Source organism: Neofelis nebulosa, chromosome 13, assembly GCF_028018385.1.
Source record: "Neofelis nebulosa isolate mNeoNeb1 chromosome 13, mNeoNeb1.pri, whole genome shotgun sequence".
In the NCBI taxonomy this organism is placed as follows: domain Eukaryota; kingdom Metazoa; phylum Chordata; class Mammalia; order Carnivora; family Felidae; genus Neofelis; species Neofelis nebulosa.
Window position 1 is genome coordinate 76373447 of NC_080794.1, and position 19395 is coordinate 76392841.

The 19395-nt window shown below is 42.0% G+C and overlaps 1 protein-coding gene across 2 annotated transcripts in view; it reads left to right on the forward strand.

Annotated features, from left to right (window-relative positions):
* Window positions 1–19395, forward strand: part of FHIP2A (FHF complex subunit HOOK interacting protein 2A) — a 92643-nt gene that overhangs the window by 44302 nt on the left and 28946 nt on the right. Inside the window, exons 1-2 of one of the 2 annotated variants that reach the window (XM_058697868.1) lie at window positions 10236–10568; window positions 17391–17469. In XM_058697868.1, the coding sequence (XP_058553851.1) occupies window positions 10524–10568; window positions 17391–17469 (124 nt within the window). In that variant the 5' untranslated portion in view covers window positions 10236–10523. Of the gene's footprint in view, window positions 1–10235; window positions 10569–17390; window positions 17470–19395 lie in introns of those variants that run through there. The other variant, XM_058697869.1, reaches the window with a different exon arrangement.

Sequence of the window (19395 nt, forward strand, 5' to 3'; positions counted from 1 at the left end):
TCTAAGCTAACTATTAAAAGAAAAAGAGTAAACGCTTGGGTGGCTCAGTCGGTTAAGCAACCAACTTGGCTCAGATCAAGATCTCAAGGATCATGAGTTTGAGCCCTGCGTCGAGCTCTGTGCTGACAGCTCAGAGCCTGGCGCCTGCTTCAGATTCTGTGTTTCCCTCTCTCTCTGCTCCTCCCCTGCTTGTGCTCTGTCTCCCTGTCTCTCTCTCTCAAAAATAAATAAACATAAAAAAAATACATAAAGTTCGGGGCACCTGGGTGGCTCAGTCAGTTGAGCGTCCGACTTCAGCTCAGGTCACAGTCTCATGGTTCATGGGTTTGAGCCCCATGTTGGGCTCTGTGCTGACAGCTCAGAACCTAGTGACTGCTTTGGATTCTTTGTCTCCCCTCTCTCTGCCCCTCCCCTGCTCACACTTGTCTCTCACTCTCTTTCAAAAATAAACATTTTAAAAAAAGAACAAAAAAAAATAAAAGAAAAAGAAAAAAGTATAAGTAACAAATTTTGTTAATTTGTTACATAAACATCACAATATTAAAATATTAATATTAAATAATTATAACTAACAGATTAACAAACAAAAAGAAAAAATGCAAATTAAAAAAGTCTTGATTAATCCAAGGAAGGTAAGACATGAATGAAAAGGAAACAAAAAACAGATAACAGAGAAAACAAACAGATGATAGACAAAAATCCCAAATAGATCAGCAATCACATTAAAAGGATGAAATATTCCAAGTAAAGAACTAAGACTGTTCTGGGTGAAAAAAAAAACCGTAATATGTTGTTAACAGACCCATCTTATTTTTTAAGCACACACAAAGTTTGAAAGTAATAAAATGGGGAAACACACAATGCAAACAGTAACCAACTATACTTACATGAAACACAGAGTTTAAGGCAAGAAGCATTATTCTCATAAAAGGGACATGCATAAGGATAAAGGAGTCAATCCACCAATAAGTTACCAAAAGTCAAAATCTGAATATACATATAACATAGCTTTAAAATATATAGAACAAAAATTGTCATGACAGTTAAAAAAAAAAAAGCTACAATCATAGTGGATGACTTCATCACATTTTTCAAAAGCTGACACAACAAGCAATCACTAAGGATATAGAAGATCAGAACCATAAACTTGACTTTTAGAACACTGCACCCAACAATGACAGAATATATCTTACATTATTTCGTGTATGTAAAGTTCAAACTGAGGCAAAACTAACGTATGGTGTTAGAAGTCAGAATAGTGATAGCTCGTGGCAAGGGTTAATGGTTGGAAATGGGCATTAAGAGGCTTCGGAAGCAAGGGGCCCCCGGGAGGCTCGGTTAAGTGGCTAACTTTAGCTCAGGTCATGATCTCGTGGTCCGTGAGGTCGAGTCCTTCGTCGGGCTCTGTGCTGACAGCTTAGAGCCCGAAGCCTGCTTCGGATTCCGCGTCTCCCTCTCTCTCTGCACCTCTCTGCTCACACTCTCTCTCAAAAATAAACATTAAAAGAAAAAAAAAAAAGAGGCTTCTGAAGTGCAGGCAGTGCGCTCTCTCGATGTGGGTGTCGACGGTCCTGGATGTTCACTTTGTGATTATTCATTGTGTTTTACACATCTGAGTTTTCTGTGTTTGTTATACTTCTATTAACATTTTTACATGAAGAAAGGGGGGAACTGTTGGATTTGACAGCATTGAGAATCACTGCTCTACTCTACTGTTCTGACTCCCTGCCACCTCCCTAATTGCATGTTCAACTATTTTCCTCTCCTCAATCACCTACCGACTCCAGCCACCCTGTCTTCCTCACATATGCCACAAAGTCTTTCCCATCATAAGGCGTTTGCACTTTGCTGTTCTCTCTGCCAGAAATGTTCTCTCTCCTATTCACAAAGCTAATTCCCTTGCTTCATTCATATGGCACCTCCTCAGAGAAGACTTCTTTGGCCACTTTATGTGAGGTAAGACTTCCCCTGAGGCACCTGGGTGACTCAGTTGGTTATGCGTCCAACTTTTTGGCTCAGGTCATGATCTCATGGTTTGTGAGTTTGACTGAGCCCGCATCTGGTTCTCTGCTGTTAGTGCAGAGGTCACTTTGGATCTTCTGTCTCCCTCTGTCTCTGGCCCTCCCCCACTCATAGGGCTCTCTCTCTCTCTCTCAAAAATAAATACACACTTAAAAAATAAAAGGCTTCCCCAAATCATCTCTCCCCTTACTCTAGCTTATTCTCTTTGTAGTTCTGTCAGTTACTGCTTTATATATTTTGTGTCTATATCAAGTATACTTACGAACATAAGCATTGTGTCTTCTTGATCCATTATTATTTTATCAATACGTTATATCTGTTTTTACCTTTGTGATGCTTTTCATCTTCAATTCTGTCTATAGTTGTTACCCTAGTTTTTCTTTGATTCGTATTTCTATGGTATATCTTTTTCTATTCCTTTATTGCAGGCTTTCTCTTCCCTTTTTTTTTTCTTTTTTTTTTTTTTTTTTTTTTTTTAAATTTTTTTTAACGTTTATTTATTTTTGAGACAGAGAGAGACAGAGCATGAATGGGGGAGGGTCAGAGAGAGGGAGACACAGAATTGAAACAGGCTCCGGGCTCTGAGCTGTCAGCACAGGGGCCCGATGCGGGGCTCGAACTCACCGACCGCGAGATCGTGACCTGAGCCGAAGTCGGCGCTCAACCGACGGAGCCACCCAGGCGCCCCTCTCTTCCCTTTTTAAACATATCTCTTCTGGGCGCCTGGGTGGCTCAGTCGGTCAAGCGGCCGACTTCGGCCCAGGTCATGATCTTGCGGTCCATGAGTTCGAGCCCCGTGTCGGGCTCGGTGCTGACCGCTCAGAGCCTGGAGCCTGTTTCAGATTCTGTGTCTCCCTCTCTCTGACCCTCCCCCGTTCATGCTCTGTCTCTCTCTGTCTCAAAAATAAGTAAACGTTAAACAAAATTTTTTTAAACATACCTCTTCTAGAAAACATAGTACTAGATATTTTCAAAAATCCAATCTATATGTCTCTGGCTTTCAACTGGTGAGTTTAGTCCATTTATGTTTATTATAATTAATACAAAAGCCCATTTTATGTTTTCTATTTTTCATGCTTTTATATAGATTTTTTTCTTTTTTCCCATATTAAGCACTGGATTGAGCAAAATGTTTTGTACTGAATCCAAAAGTTATGCTTTGCATCTTTATTTTTCTGGTGGTTACTCAGAATTAAACGCTACATTTCCCAACTACCAGGTGTGGTTACATAAATTCTGGCTGATGAAATATAAGCAGAAGTGTGGAACTTCCAGAAAGAATTTGCTAAAAGGGAAGAGGTTCCCCTTTCCCCCTTGCTTCCTCCTGCTACTTTCCCCCAAACTGGAAACTGGAACACCTACATGGGACCCTGAAGTGGTCATGAGTGTGGCAGTGCTGAATGGTACGCAGACAGTTGAGTGTGTCTCTCCATGATAATGTGCTGATGCTAGTCCTGGCTACCTACCAGGCAAAATTCTTTCACCTGAACGAGAAAGAAACTTCTTTAAGTCGCTATTATTTGGGATTTTTTTTCTTAATCACATGCCACTGGACCTAATAGGGCACTGCTCAATTCCAGGAATTGTTGCCTTTACTGTAATTAATTTTCTGGCCTATGGGATGAAGGTGTATCTTCCTTGGTCCCTACCCAATTTATGGCACTTGGCCTTCTCCTCTGGACTTCTGCCACTCGAATTCCCACACACGGTGGGTTTCCTCAAAAGCAGAGCCCGAGACGAAGACCTGACTCTAAGTAGTTGACTTCAGATCTTGGGAAATGAGGGTGCGGACAGAATAAGAAGGAAGGAAGAAAGGCATAAGAAGGCTACTGAGGTCACTACTGTGGGGTACTTGATTTCACTGGGACCTCCTGAAAAGTGCTCAGAACACCTCTTAAAATTGCTTCTCACCAGATAGACAGGGCACTGGAGTATTTATCTACTAGATCCCATCCCCTGTCGGCTAAGCGTTGTCGGCTTAGAACCTCATGGGTTCTCCATCGTGCATTTGGAAGGAGCAAGCTCCCCATACAGAATTTTCGGTGGCAGAAATTCTAAAGAGGGTGTCATGAGACCGAGATGAGATGCTGTCACCGTGAGGTGAGTCTGAGCTTGTTGCACAGAACTGCCCACTGCAGCTACAACTACAATCAGAAATGGGCGAAGGGAATGTGGCACCAGATACCAGAGCTGTCTGCTCTACTGACCAAGGAGTTTTCACAGCTGCTATGTGATTTTCTGAGCTCTATTGGCTTCCCTTTTGTTTCTATGGCAGCTATAGGGTTGAGTTCAGGAAATGAAACCTATAGCCTATGCCAATTCACCATTTTATCTTGAACCAAATTCCCAGTTTCAGAAGATCACTTCTCCCTGAACTTTTTCACGACATGTTTCCCCATCTCTTTGCTCTTTTCCAATGAATCCCTCCTCTATATTGCAACCCTTAAATTGTAGGGAGTCCTCAAGTTTGTATTGATTCTTTTTTTCTTTCACTGTACCATCTCCCTGAAATATCTCACTTATTTCTCTATCTCATTTACCACCTATAAAGAGAACTTAACCAGTCTTTATTTCCAGTCCAGAGCTCCTGACTTCCTAATCCAAATTCATCATCCTGTACTAGATGTGGTCACCTGGATTCACCATATAGGTAAGCAAATCTAACATGTCTAAAAAAAACCCACAAAACTCATTATCTTTCTATATCTCAATTAATGGCATCTTCACCTAACCCATCCAAGCTAGAAACTCCAAGCTAGCAACATCTCTGCTTTCTTCTTCCTTCACTCCTATTTAATCACTTGCAAAAATTTGGTTGCTCTTACATCTTTCAAGTGTACCCTCTTCTTTATCCCTATAGTAATTAACCTTTATAATTTTGTACGAGCTTTTTTAAAGGACCCAAAATGGTCTCTTGCCTCTCCTTTCTCCCCTTGCCAAACAAAGAGGAGATCAGTCACACCAGGATATAGTTTAATCAAGAAACTTCACATGGTTTGTTTTGAAAGCCCCTATCCTTCCTCCAAAATTCCCAATTTCCTGCTCCAGAGAGGCAATCTATTTCAACACCTTGAGTACTCTTATTATTTACTTACTTTCTTTAAATAATATGCCTGTAATTTCACTTCATGATATTTCAGTTTTAAGCAATATCTAATGTTTCCTCCCTACAGATGATGAGGATTTAGCTTCCCTCTCTCTCTCCCCTCCCCACCTCTTTCTCACTACACATTACCCACCCCCCCACTTCAACACATATCCATTCTTTCATCTTCCAAATACAGCAGCAACACCATAAATTTAGTTAGTGTTTACATTACTATGTTTATACAGATGTATTTACAGTTGAGCCATGTATAGACTATGATTACTTATTCCAATAGAGTATTTTATTTTTCTTGGTGTTCATAATGATCTAGTTTTTTTCTCTGCTTGGTTCTCGTTGTATTTATCACTAATTCAGCACCAGACTCTCCTATTTTGTAAATTTTCTCAAACACGTAGACAATTCATCTGTCAGTTTCACCTTCAGACCTGCTCCAATCTGGACTGGTTGGTTAGCTGTCCCAGTCTGATGCATAGTTGTCATGCTGGAGTTCTGCTTCACCATCATCCTAGGACTTTCCTTCGCCTCCCTTTTATGATGGGCTCTGTTATCTGATTCCTTTATCTTTTTTTCCCTTAGGTTTGCTCCCTGAGTTTTGATGGAACACATCTTCTGATGGCTTCCTGAGAAAAACTGCAAGGTAGAAGAAATTTTCAATAACTTGTATGTCCGAAAAGGTATTTTTTATCCTCATACTTCACTGACCGTTTCTTGGTATAGAATTCTGGATTGAAATTATTTTACCTCAGAAATATACATATATATGTATGTATGTGTGTGTGTGTGTGTGTGTGTATATATATATATATATATATATATATATATATATATAATTTATTTAGAGAGAAAAAGAGAGCAGGAGGGGGAGAAAGAGAGAGGGAGAGAAAGAGAATCCAAAGCAGACTCCTCACTACCAGCACCGAGTCCAATGTGGGGTTCAAACTCTGAACCATGTGATCAAGACCTGACCCGAAACCAAAAGTTGGACGCTTAACTGACTGAGCCACCCAGGTGCCCCTACCTCAGAATTTTAAAGGCATTGCCCCAGTGCCTTCCCATTTCTCATGGTGTTGTTGAAAAGTGTCATGCCATTGTAATTCTTAACTCTTTGTAGGGACTTCTTTTTTTCTGTCATTGGAAATCGTGTAGGATGTTTCTTTGAACTCAGTGTTCTGAATTTCACAATAACAACTACTGGAGTGAGTCCATTTTCATTCATCGTTCTGGTATTTAATTGAAAATTCATGTCTTTCAGATCTATAAAATTGTATTGAATTATTAGTTCAATGATTTTCTCTCTTGACTACAATTATTCAGATGTTGGATCCTTTAAACTAGCAGTCTGACTTTTGAAAAAATTTCCCATTTTTCATCTCCATATCATTTTTGCTCTAGTCTTGGAGAAAATTTTTCAAGTTTATTTTCTATCCTTTTAACGTTAGTTTTCATTTCTGTTATCATATTCTTGATCTCTAAGATTTCCTTTTTTTGTATTCTAAATGCTGCTTTTAAAAAATAGCAATGCCATTCTTGTTTTACAGATCTGTATCTTTTATCTGAGAATATGAATGATCTTATGTATTTTTTTTAAGTTTTCTTTTCCATCTCTCCCTATCTATTGAGTGTAATCAATTCTGTTTCTTCAGAGTTTTTTTCCTTGTCCTACCTTTTCTTTGTTCTCTATCATTAACTTTCCTCAAACTGTTGAGGACCCCAGACTCTCTGACTGCATTTAAGAGAAGTACATGAAAAAACTCAGTGTGAGCTCCAAGCATGCATACAGAGCTTGTCAACTGGAAACTGTACTGTAGAATTATCTGGGTTCTCTTCAGACTCTAGGTCTTTTCCCTTAGACAAATCAGATTCTCCAGAGAAGACTCTCCCTATCTTCTTCCGGGGGGGATCAGCCTGATGCCTTTATTCTGGGGGCCAAAAAGAGGAGGAGGGTTGGGGATGTGTGCTCAATATATAGAATATCTACCTTCACTTTACCCTCTTCTTCCTTCCCACCTGGTCAATATGGAGCCTCTGATCTTTCCTGGAATTGGTCTCAAATCTAAAACTAGGGTAAAAAGGGGGCAATCTTGTGCAGTGGTAATGGATCTATCTACTTCCAAACAAACTTTCAGTCCATCCTGCTATATTCAATCCCACTTTTACCTCTATTTCCAGAGGTTCTTACTGCTACGAATTTCAGAGCTATTGGGAGGTTCTGTGGATATGTTAATATATCATTTTGGGTCTTAGTTTTCTTAATTGTTGCCGTAGGATTCAGCTTTCTTAAGGTACCCTGTCAATTATTCCCTTTACCATAAATTTCCAATTTTCAAATTTTTGTTACCATTTCCTCTCTTAATTTGTGTGTTCTTCGTCTGGCTTATACTCTGAGAAGTCCCTTTATTGTAGCTGTAGTGGCACTTTGGGAAGAAATGTTGTTAAATTCAACTTAACCAGAAGTCTGCCAAACTTTGGAAGTAGGTATCATCTGACTCTCCTTCCTCTTTTTTCAACTTCAGCCTGCATTTCAATTTTGTGGATTTTTCTGTGTCCTCACTGATCATTCAGAAAAAAAAACTTCACAAGCTCATTCATCCTGAAGTGTAAGGAATGATAGGATTTGATGTGTTCTCTCTCCCAAGAGTATTTTAATTTTTAGCATGGACTAAATTTCTTATCTGGCTTAAACCAAAGGAATAAAGAAATACAGTTCTAATTAAGAAACGTTAAGTTCCCATTTCTAAGTGTTTTGGAAGCCAGGGAAGCCTGTATGCTTCCCTGAAATCACACTTTGTTGAAGGAGGTCCAGCTGTGCCCATGCATAAGGCAGGTGATAATGTTGGCATCACTATAGGCTTTCTAGGATGAGGGGAGCTGCTCAATGACAATTCTAGTCCCAACCTGTATGTCTTGGAACTGAGATAATCGGGTAGAGACATCATCATCCCAAATACTGATATTAATCTGGAACAAAACATTTTTTATTACGTTTATAATAAGGATACAAAGGCAGGCATCATCAAATCCAAACAACTCTAAGTAAGCCTGTGTTAAACAGACCCCTTTATACAATTAGTGGTTGTGAGGCATTATGAAAATACAAGACACCACATAACTATGACAATTAGGTCAGGAAAATAATTATGGCTAATAATATGACTAACCACCTTAAGCTGTATGCATAATAAAAAAAGATATGTGCTCTTGGTTGAAGCAGACACAATTAGCCAAAATTTGGTAGGGAGCACATTTTCATTTTTAGCAAACAACAGAGGATGCCTCCAGCACTCTGGAGACCTGTACACAGAAAATTAAAGTCAGATTTATCTGCAAGGATACAAGCAACAGAAACAGAGGAGAAAAGAAGACAAAACTACAGATAGTCCCTTGTTTACAACAGTTAGACTTAAGATCTTTTGACTTTTTGATGGTGTGAGAGTGATACGCATTCCGTAGAAACCAAACTTCGAATCTTATGTGGATCTGTTCCCAGGCTAGTGACGTGCCGTAGGGTATTCTCGGGACGCTGGGCAGCAGCTCCCAGTCAGCCACTAGATCACAAGAGTAAACGAAGGATGCACTTAAAATCATTCTGCTTTTCCCTTTCAGTACAGTTTTCAATAAATCACATGAGGTATCCAAACACTATTATGAAACAGGCTTTGCGTTAGATGATTTTGACCAATGGTAGTTAATGTAGGTGTAGGCGTAGGTGTTCTGAGCGCATTTAGGTAGGCAGGTAGGCAGGCAGACTGATGTTCAGTAGGTTAAGTGTATTAAATGCATTTTGACTTCAGACCTTTTCAACTTAGGATGTAATTATGGGGACATAACCCCACCGAAGGTCAGGGGAGATCTGTAGTTAAACCTCCTCCTTAACGTTGATTTCTGGTCATATTATTTTGTTAAATACTACTATTACTACTAATAATAATGGTAATAGCAAATGCCAATGTATTGCTTTGCTATTTACTGGACACGTCTACGTAAAGCATCCTACATATGTTAACAAATCCCACACAGGTGCTCTTCTCCCCAATTCTGCAGGTGAAGAAACTAAAGCGCATAGAGATAAAGTAATTTGCCATGGTGAGTGGCAGAGCCGGGATTTAAATTTAGGCTACCCACCTCCAGAGACCGGCTCTTAACACCACTCCACGCTGCTGCCACTTTTCTGCTTGTGTTTCCTATTCAACTAATTCAATTACAAATACACGGTTTCATCACCGGTTATGCAAAACTTACTCCACCCTCACCTTATCGAGAACTTAACGGTCCTTTTGATAAAATACGAATACTAGCAAAAACAAACACGAAGTTCTCCAGGATCTGAACATTTTCATAACTTGAATCAACCCAACCTAAAATTTACCAGCCCGAATTGTGTTTTTCAAAGCTTGACTAATATCCTGTCACATGGTATTTTTTTAAGAAACCTCCAGCCTAGTGCTTACATCGTAGCCCCTCTTACCTGTTCTAGGCATTTAGCAGACAGAAGCCCTTCAGATTCTTTCCCTGTTTTCCAGTTTCATCTGATAAACAGAATAGAAAATGCAATACCGAATGCCCTGCACCGAGCAAACATGTTACCAACTATTAACTGAACCACCTTACCATCGGTCCATTTGGGGCTTCCTGTCTTAATGTTGAATAATCAACAATTAACAATAATGTAATTTCCAGTCAGCAAAGCCATTTCACCAACATGAGTTGATTTGTTCTCTTTCTTAGCATTTAAATGCACGGTCCATTTTTGCCTTAGGAATACTTTGCTGTTTCTTACCAGTCTCCCAAATCTGCCCTTAAAAGACGAGCCTCGGAATATTATGTACGGGTATGGCTACGTTTCCCTACAAAATACACCTGCCACTTCCCCTGGAGAAACAAAACGGAGGCTGGCTGAATTTTTCAAACGTGAGGACGACCGTGTCCGCTCGCCCGGCTCCCGCCCCCAGCCGGCCGCGGCCTCCCGCGCCTCCCCCGCCCCCGCGGTGTCCGGCCGCCCCGCCGCTGGTAAGGCCCGGTCCGGGCCTCCCCGGGCCGCGGCGGCGCCCCCTGCAGGCCGCGGCGGGCAGAGCGGGCGGAAGGAACCCGAGCCGGGCTGCCACCGTGTCCGAGCCGGAGCCGCAACCGCCGCCGGAGCGTCGCGGGACCCCCGAGTCCGTGCCGAACGCCCTCCTCGCCGCCCGCCGCGTCCCAGCGCCCGCCGGAGCCGCCGCGCCGCCCGCACACCCCGGAAGCGGCCGGGCCCGGGCCCGCCTCGGCCCTCTGCTCGTCCTCTCCGCCCGCACCGGCCTTCACTCTGGAGCGGCCCCGGCAGCCGCAGCAGGGGCGGCGGCGGCGGATCGAGGAGCTCTCCAGGTCGTCCCGGGAGAGGCTGCTGCAGTCCCGGGACAAGATGTTCTCCAAGTTCACCTCCATCCTGCAGCACGCCGTGGAGGCGGTAAGGCCGCGGGGCAGCGGGCGCACGACAGGCCGGGGATGGCGGCGGCCTACGCTCCCTGCGGCCTCGGCCCGGGGCCTCGGCGGCCCGGTTTCCGCGGAGGGGCGAGGCCGGGGCTGGCGCTCCGGGGCACGGCGGGGCCGTCGGGGCGCCCGGGCCGAGCGGCCTGGCTCGGAGCAGGCCCCCTCCTCGCCGTCCTGCCCCGGGCCGGCGCGGGTCCCTGTGCGTCCACGGGGGAGGGGGTGGGCGGGTGCCCCGGCCGGCGCGGGGTCGCCTGATTCCTTGATGGGCCGGGGGATCGGGAGCACCTGGCGGGGCCGTAGGGCTCACCCCGGGACTCCCGGACCGTTAACCTGCTCTGGAAAAAAGTGATCACCGTGGAGCAGGACAAAAGAAACGGCCAGACACGGCTCGGGCTTGGGTTTGGCTTGCTGTCGTGTTGACTTTGGAAGGTGGGGTGGGGAGGAAGGTGTGCCCCTGCCGGGGGCGTGGGGGAGGGAGCGGGGGGCGACTCTGGGAGGAGGCCGCCCGCGGACCCGGTTTCCTAATCCTGCTGGTCTTGCCTTCGTTGGCCTCGCGGCCCAACTCAGCCGCATCGTATTGATTGTTGTGAAATGGGAGTTTGGAGGGTCTGGTCGAGTACGTGGTCTAGACCGCTTCCAAGCCTTCGCAGAGCAGCGAGGCCATCTGTTTCCTTTCTTGTTCTCTCTTCCTGGACGCTCTCCTTTGAGGATTTTAGGCACCAGCATGGACAGACATTCAGATACCCTAACAGCCTAACACGAGAGTAGTAACTAAAGAGGAAATGTCTTGCTGCCTTTTTAATAATAAGAGGTCCAGTTTGCTCTACTTTGGTTGTTTCTCCTTCCTCAGGGAGAGTTGCCCAAACTGAAAAATGCATCCTGTGGGAGAAACCAGTACTTTGCTAATTTAAAAAAATGTCATTCTTTTTCTGTGTTTAGAGTGTGTGATATAGCATACTAAAATTCACCCAAATTAAAAAACAAAAACAATAAACCAACTGCAATAGAATAGTTTTTATGGTCAGATAAAAATCAAATGGGTTTTTAAAATTAAGTATGAGAACGAAAACAAATTTAGCACAGTTATTTTAAGTGATATGTGGGAAATGTTTAAAAATCATTTGAGCTCTACTACAAGCTCTTGGGAAAACGTGTATCAAATCAAGAAAGCGTTTTCTTGAATGAAGAGCAGTTGTTACACTGAGGGAGATGACGGTTTTAGACTTGAGGACAGCCTTTAATTTTCCTTTCTTACACACAGTCTGCAGCACCTTTATGTTAGAAGAATGTAACTGAAATTTATGAAAACAGTGACATTTACATTTTATATTATTTTTTAACTTAAAATGCCAAGAATCCTTTAATTTTAACATTGAATACAGGTTAATGTTGAATTAAAAAATGGGAATTGGAATTAAAAAGTGTATTTCATTATTTACATCCTTTACCTATCAGGCTGATCCTGCCTTATTACAGAAATAAGTACTTAGAAAAAGAAAGATGGTTTTCATGTTCTCCCAGTAAAGAGTCATTTTTATCCCGAGGCCTGTGTTTTCTGTCCTTGTTTTCTTTTTGTAACTGTATATGCTAGCATCTACCAAATTATGCATGCCAGTGGTCTGACTGGCTCTGTAATATCCAGCTCCCCTACTTTGCTGAAGTGAGAAAAAGTTTAGAGTGGATTATAATCATCTAGTTCTAGTAACTGATACATTGCATTTAGAAAACTAACGTTTTTATTTTCTTAATGTTTTTAGCTGTGATACCTTCCAGTTTGCCTTGATAGGAGGTTAAATCTGAAAACATTTTGGCCGTACTGACTTTTATTTTTCCTTTTTACATTCCCTCTTGGGAATGAACTCATACATAATGATAAGTAAGCCATCTTTGTGGTATTTGAAGAATGTTTTTTCCTAGCCGAAGATTGGTTTCCATTTCTTCAGTTCTATTTTATTTGCCAGGCGTTTTCTTCTATAAACTACTTTTGCCACTCGTCAGTTCATTTCACTGGCTTTTCTCCGTACTCCTTTTAATTTGTACGCCCAATTAGCATTTTCTTTTCTGTCCGATTAGTATTTCCTGATAACAGTTTTGCAATTAACATAATTATCCCTGTTTTTCAGAGGTGGGACATTATCCTACGTGCAGATGCTGACATGACCTTTTTTTCAATTGTGTTGCTGTTTTCAACCGTTTTGATATTATTGCTTCATAGGTTTCTTTGTTCAATTGGATCAGCCTTCAAATGGTTTTTTAGGGTTGACCAGATTAACATTTAAATGAGGTTTACAGGCAGAGTTTTCCTTTTTGTTTACTTAATGGTTTCTCCTCGCTTCCTGTTAACATTATAAGGAAAAAATATATGAGGTATTTTCAAGATTAATATTTGAAAATGAGTTCTTAAGTGGATAGACTGCATTTTGAGTTTAGGAGACAAATTCATACCTTGATCAAAACCAAGAACTGTAACATACCTCTTGCTTCCCTTTTCAGAAATGAATCTTCCCTCAGAGTAAAAACGATTGGCCAGTACGTTTTGCAGTGAATCCATTTTGTTTAGCCTGTTGCCACATGTCACAAGGGTGAAATCAGGCCTCTCTGGTAGTTAGTTCCGAGGTTGGACAGGATCATGCTAGTCCAATTTCTCCAAAGTACAAGTAAAACACTTTCCATTTAGTACAATTCAATGTTTGTTGAGGGCCTAGTCTGTCCTAGGTAATCTGCCAGGGGCTGGTTCTTTTTAAATTTCAGCCAGTTTCACCCTTTCGGGGGCAGATTTATTCCAAGAGGGTAAGGGAAGGAAGTTTTATCAACTTTAGCTAATTAATTCGATGGAAGTCATTTTTCAGGATGTGAATCTTTTCAAATTACAGTTAAGAGTTGATGATTGTTGAAACCAGTAATTTTTGAAAAACTATTCTGCCCTGGTAATTAAAACTTCAAATCGAACATCTGTAGTATTTTCTTAGGTGTATTCTTTTCTGACAGGATCTCTAACTTTAGTTGTTCAGCAAACGTTTTATGAGCCTACCGTGAAAGCGTGGCACAGCGCAGAGGAAACAAGGTATACCTGCGTCCTTGCTCACAATGCTTACAGTCTAATTTAGGAGACAAAACAAACACACAAATTAAAGATTAAACAGTGCACAAGAGTGCGGCCTAGCCCCTAGAGCTGTATAGAACAGGGTCTCAGTTCTACGGCCGACCCCTTCCTCCCATGCAGGACAAGTTACTTAATCCTTGTACATTTCAACTCCCTCATTGTAAAATGGAAATAATGATACCTATCTCATGGGATTATTGTGAAAATTTAAACGAGACAATATATATGAAATGCCTAGTGCAGTACCTGGTACATTGTATCTGCTTCATAAATGTGAACCATTATTATTAATTTTTGGATGATTGTTCAGCCAGTGAGTTCTGTGGGGGCACCCAGGCTCGCAGGGCTTGGAGAAGGCTCTCTGGAGGAAGGGAGGCTTGGGCTGGCCTTGGGAAAGGCAGGGAAGGTAGGAGAGGCCTTAGGGAAGAGGTTAGGAGGAAGAAGCACTTAGAAGATTAGGGCGTGGAGTGTTCACGATGCACGTGGGAGAGTGAGCAGATGGGGCTTTGGTGGCAGATGGGGAGCTCTCCTCTGGGTTACCGCTGTGGGTCTTTCTATGTGCTCCGGCTTTTGGAAAAAGATGGTCCGAGTGAGGCAATTAACTGGCTTTGGATCTTAATAGGGGTTTGGGAAAAATCGGAGTTTATTGTAAGATAATTTAAGACCATCTAGGAAGTGTAAACTTTGCAGCACTGTGCCCGGCACATAACTGCTCATTAAATGGGAACAACTGCTGTGTCATTTGCTTCTTCACTCTGTAAATACTATGGAGTGCCTACTCTGTGCCACGAGTCGGAAACCGGGAATTCAGTGATGAAAAAGATGCCATAAGCAGTCCCAGCCCTTGTAGAGTTGACGATGCAGTGGAGGTCAGCAATGACAGATGTGGGATCAGGGCTAAGAGAGAGCGAGCCTCAGAGAGGGTGCCACAGAGCATGTGCAGAGAACTGTATCCTTGGCCAGAAGTCTGGCAAGGCTTCCCAGGGAAGGCCATGTCCAAGGTAGGCATTCGTGTCAAGTTTTGGTTGAGAGTGTTACTGCATGAATTTTCAACAATTTGATCTCTGTTTTGTAAAAAGTTAATGCAAATTAGAATCCCCTCATGCTGATTCTAAATTTTAAAATGTTTACCCATTGCATAAATGTTTATTTTACATAGTGGTAAAACAGGTGATTTGCATGTTAGAATTAGTAACGAAAGACAATTTTAGGGGGGAGTTTTACATATATAAGGAAATTTATTCATGTTGTAACAAGATTGTTACTAAACTAAGTTATTAGCAATTTGGAACTGTCTCACCGTCTACTTAAACATAAATAGGTTTCTTATTTAAATCAAACTCCTGGGAGAGAGAGAGTCACAGGTAAGCAACACTAGCCTGCTTTGAATTTGACTAGAACAACAAAGGTCGCAACATCAATCCTGTAAGATCCTCTGATTTAGTGACTTGGAAATGGAGTTAAGTCCCACAGGTAAAATAATCTGGAACAAGGATGCTGTAATTACTTATATACCAAGGAGATGCCCTTGGAAAAATTTAACAGATCGCAATATTTACATTTAGGAAATTAAGTACGTTTTTTCTTTCTTTCTTTTTTTTTTTTGAAACACCAGATTTCATTTGAGTTTGTCCCAATTGTTAATACATTTAACTATATAAAAGGTGGTGAATAAAAAACCAGGTCCCTCAAAACAAGAGAGTGTTGATATCTTTGAAGACGATCCTAAAAACAAGTAGCTGATTAAAACAGGTTTTTTTTTTTTATTTTTATTTTTATTTTTTTTTAAATTTTTTTTTCAACTTTTTTTTTTTATTTATTTATTTTTGGGACAGAGAGACAGAGCATGAACGGGGGAGGGGCAGAGAGAGAGACACACACAGAATCGGAAACAGGCTCCAGGCTCCGGGCCATCAGCCCAGAGCCTGACGCGGGGCTCGAACTCACGGACCGCGAGATCGTGACCTGGCTGAAGTCGGACGCTTAACCGACTGCGCCACCCAGGCGCTCCGGTTTTTTTTTTTTTTAAATCTAAAAGTTTCAGGAACGTTATTCTGTTTTCCAAAGGTCACGCTTCCTAATTTTCTTTCTAATTTTTTTCTCAGTGTCTCCCAAATACTGTCCCTCCCCATGTTCTTCTTCAAGGATAATAATCCCAAAGGTTTAAATTCCTTTTGTTAAAGATCTGAAAGCCTTTTTAAGAATCTCACGGCTCTCCATTTGGAAATGAGGTGCATCTCTTAACCCAGTGCGATTCAGAATGGTGCACACACAGGCAAGCACGAGAGCGTGGAAATGTTGGCGATGGCGAGAAATGTTCTTTCCTAAAGACATTTCATCTTCTGGGTTGACACGCTGAAGGTGTCCAGGACCAATGTTTATAACTTGCCCAGTAGTTCTGAGGTTGTTTTGACAGGATTTCGAACTTTAAGAGAATTTGAGGTCTCTCTGCTTGAGGCCACCAAGAAATCAAAACGGAACAGGTAGTACGGGAGTAACATGACCTCTTAGGTCATCGGTTTAGATGAAGTAGATGGAAATGAAAGATAGTCGACTGTGCCATGTTTTAGGTGCCCAGAATAGAAACCCATTTGTTTTTAAGAAAGCCGGGGCAACTGTGAACATTCTGACCAAAATTTGTGGGCGATAGGAGGACTGGGGTGGTGGGTGGGGGAGCATTCTCTTTATTTTAGGAAAAGACAATGTTGTGGAAGATGCATCCAGGTCTTTTTCCATCCGTTTAACACACATTTGAAATACTTGGCAGGTTTGCAGTGAAACGGCCGAAGGGATATACTTTTGGTCTTAAAAACATTTGAAGTAAATTTTATTTAAAAAAAAAAAAATTTTTTTTTCAAACATTTATTTAGTTTTGAGAGCTAGAGCATGAGCAGGGGAGGGGCAGAGAGAGAGGGAGACACAGAATCCGAAGCAGGCTCCAGGCTCTGAGCTGTCAGCACAGAGCCCGACGCGGGCCTCGAACCCACGCACCGTGAGATCATGATCTGAGCCGAAGTCGGACGCTCAGTTGACTGAGCCACCCAGGTGCCCCTGAAGTAAATTTTAAAGCCAAAATGTAAAACATTTATGGCTGTGTGGAATTTAAATTGGTAGTGTCTTGTTCACATAGGTATTTTGCTAAAAATATGCGCTGCCTAATCCAGGCTTGAAAAGATTCACATCTGTGTGTCACTGAACGTAGGGAACAGTTTTAATCTGATTACAGGATTGACTTTGGCATATGTGTTCGTAATGGTGACGTGTAACTAATTACACAGCAGCTTGTACAGTTTTGCATTTCAAAGTCCTGGGTACGAAGATCCCTGGTTATTGATCATTTCATTTTACTGATAATTTAAATAGGATATTGGATCTTTTCATTTCACACTGTTCTTTTGAAGCCGTATGTAGTTACTAGTTTCAGGGAGGAAAAAAAGAGTCCCAGTTCTTGTAGTTTAATAATAATATTGATAAATGTGATAAATGTGTTTTTCCTCTTTCTTAATAAAGCGTTGTTACTTTCTTGACTGCGTTTCTCTTTGATATCTGACATATAGAATTGAATTAAAGCTCATCCTTTATTTTTATGCTGCTTTGGTATTATTAGTAGACAAATACAGAGTTATACTGTACAGGAAACGTTTCATGCCATTTAATCGTTGTGGTCTTTTTGTGTGTGTGTGTGTGTTTGTGCAGCTTGCACCTTCTCTTCCTTTGCAAGAAGATTTTGTTTATCACTGGAAGGCAATTACCCATTACTACATAGAGACTTCGGGTAAGAAACAGAGCTAATGTTAATTGAACAGAAAATTTATGAAATACTAAAATATGTTTCAAATTAGTTTTCAAAGTTGTTTTATATGTAAAGTTATAGCCAAGTTATTGTACTTCTAATTCCTCTTTTAGATTCATTTAAAAAATGTGTCTATCGAGCACCTGCTATGCATAGGCATTGTTCTAGGCACTGGGTGATAGAACGAACAGTAGATCAAACAGGCAAAATCCCTTTCCTAATAGAGCTTATATGTTGACTGCGTAGAAGCGAACAATAACTAGACCAATACACATAGTGTGTCAGATGGTAGTTACTAAGGGGAAAATGAAGCAGGCTGAGAGGATAGAAGTGTATACATGGGAGGAAGGGGTACAGCTGGCTATTGTAGGTTAGAGAAAGCCTCATTGCCCAAGCCGACCTCTCAGTTGGAATCGGAAGGAGAGAGAGAGCAAATCTGGGGGGTTGGTTTCAGGAGGAGGACCTAATGCAAAAACCCTGAGGCTGGAGCATGCAGCATGCTTGGCATAGTCTAGGAACCTCAAGGAAGCCAGTGTGGCTAGAGCAACGTGAACAAGGAGAAAAGCGTGAGGAGATGACATCAGACGGGAGCCGGGTGCCATCGCGAAGGGCCTTGTAAGCTGTTGCAAGGGCTTTAGCTTTTACTCCAAGGTGGGAAGCTTGGGTTAGAGGGTTTTGAGTGGCGGTGTAACACAATCTATCGTAAAGGGACCACTTTGGCTTCTGTGAAAAAAATGAGATCGAAAGGATGCAGAGGTGAAACTGTGGAACCATTAGGGGACTTTTGGAATGCTGTAAGCAATGGTGGTGGCTGAAGCCAGGGCGGAGCTGGTAAGAAGTGATGGTTATTCTGGATATATTTTGCAGAAAGCTTTGTTGATGGATTGAATGTTGGGTATGAGAGACTGAGTGAAGGAAACTCCAAATTTTTGGACTCGGGCAGTTGGAAAATAGACCACTTAGCAGAACAGGCCGACTGTAGGAGGAGCAGGTTTGTAAGAATATTTTGGATGCGTTAAATTTGAGATGCCAATTACAGATCCAATTGGATGTGTCAGGTAGACAGTTGGAAGTAGGAATTTGGAATTTAAGGTGGGGGTCTAAACCAGAGATGTGAAACTGAATTCATCACCTTTAAGTAAGGTTTAAAGCCTTGGGATTGGATGAGATGTTGTAGGGAGTAAGGATAGATGGAAGAGAGAAAGGGTTCAGAAATGGAGCCCTGGGGCTCAATGTTCAAAGGTGAGGATAATGAGAATAATAGCAAAAGGTACTGCGTTTGCCCATGGGGTAGAAGACACCCAAGGTAGAATGGTGTCCTGGGGTTTAGAAGAGAGAGATTAATTGGGTCAATTGACGGTGATGTCAGGGTAATGAAGACTAAGAAAGGATCTTTGGACTAAGCCACAAGGAGCTCATTAGTGGACTTGATAAGAGGCATTTTGATAGCAAGGAGGAGAGAGAAGACCTGATTGCAGTAGGTTTAAAAGAAAATGGGCAGAGAACCTGTGTAGACAATGTGTGTGGACTGCTCTGTTACGTCAGTGGAAAGGGGGGCTGAGAAGCGGAGCAGTAGCCGGAGAGAGATGTGATATCAAGAGACGGATTTATGTATGTGTGTATGTATGTAATCTCTACACCCAATGTGGGGCTTGAACCCACAATCCAGAGATCAAGAGTCACATGCTCTTCCAACAGAGCCAGCCAGATGCCCCTCAAGAGAGGGCTTAAAATATGTTTTTAAAGATGGAAGATAGTGCAATTTATACATTGTTGGAATGATGTAGCAGGGAGGGAAAGGTGGACAACAAGAGTTAGATGGGATCATTTCTGAGCAATACCCTTAACTAGGCAAGAGGGTGGGGTCTAGGGCACACGTGCAGGCTTAGCTTTAATAGGCATGTGGAC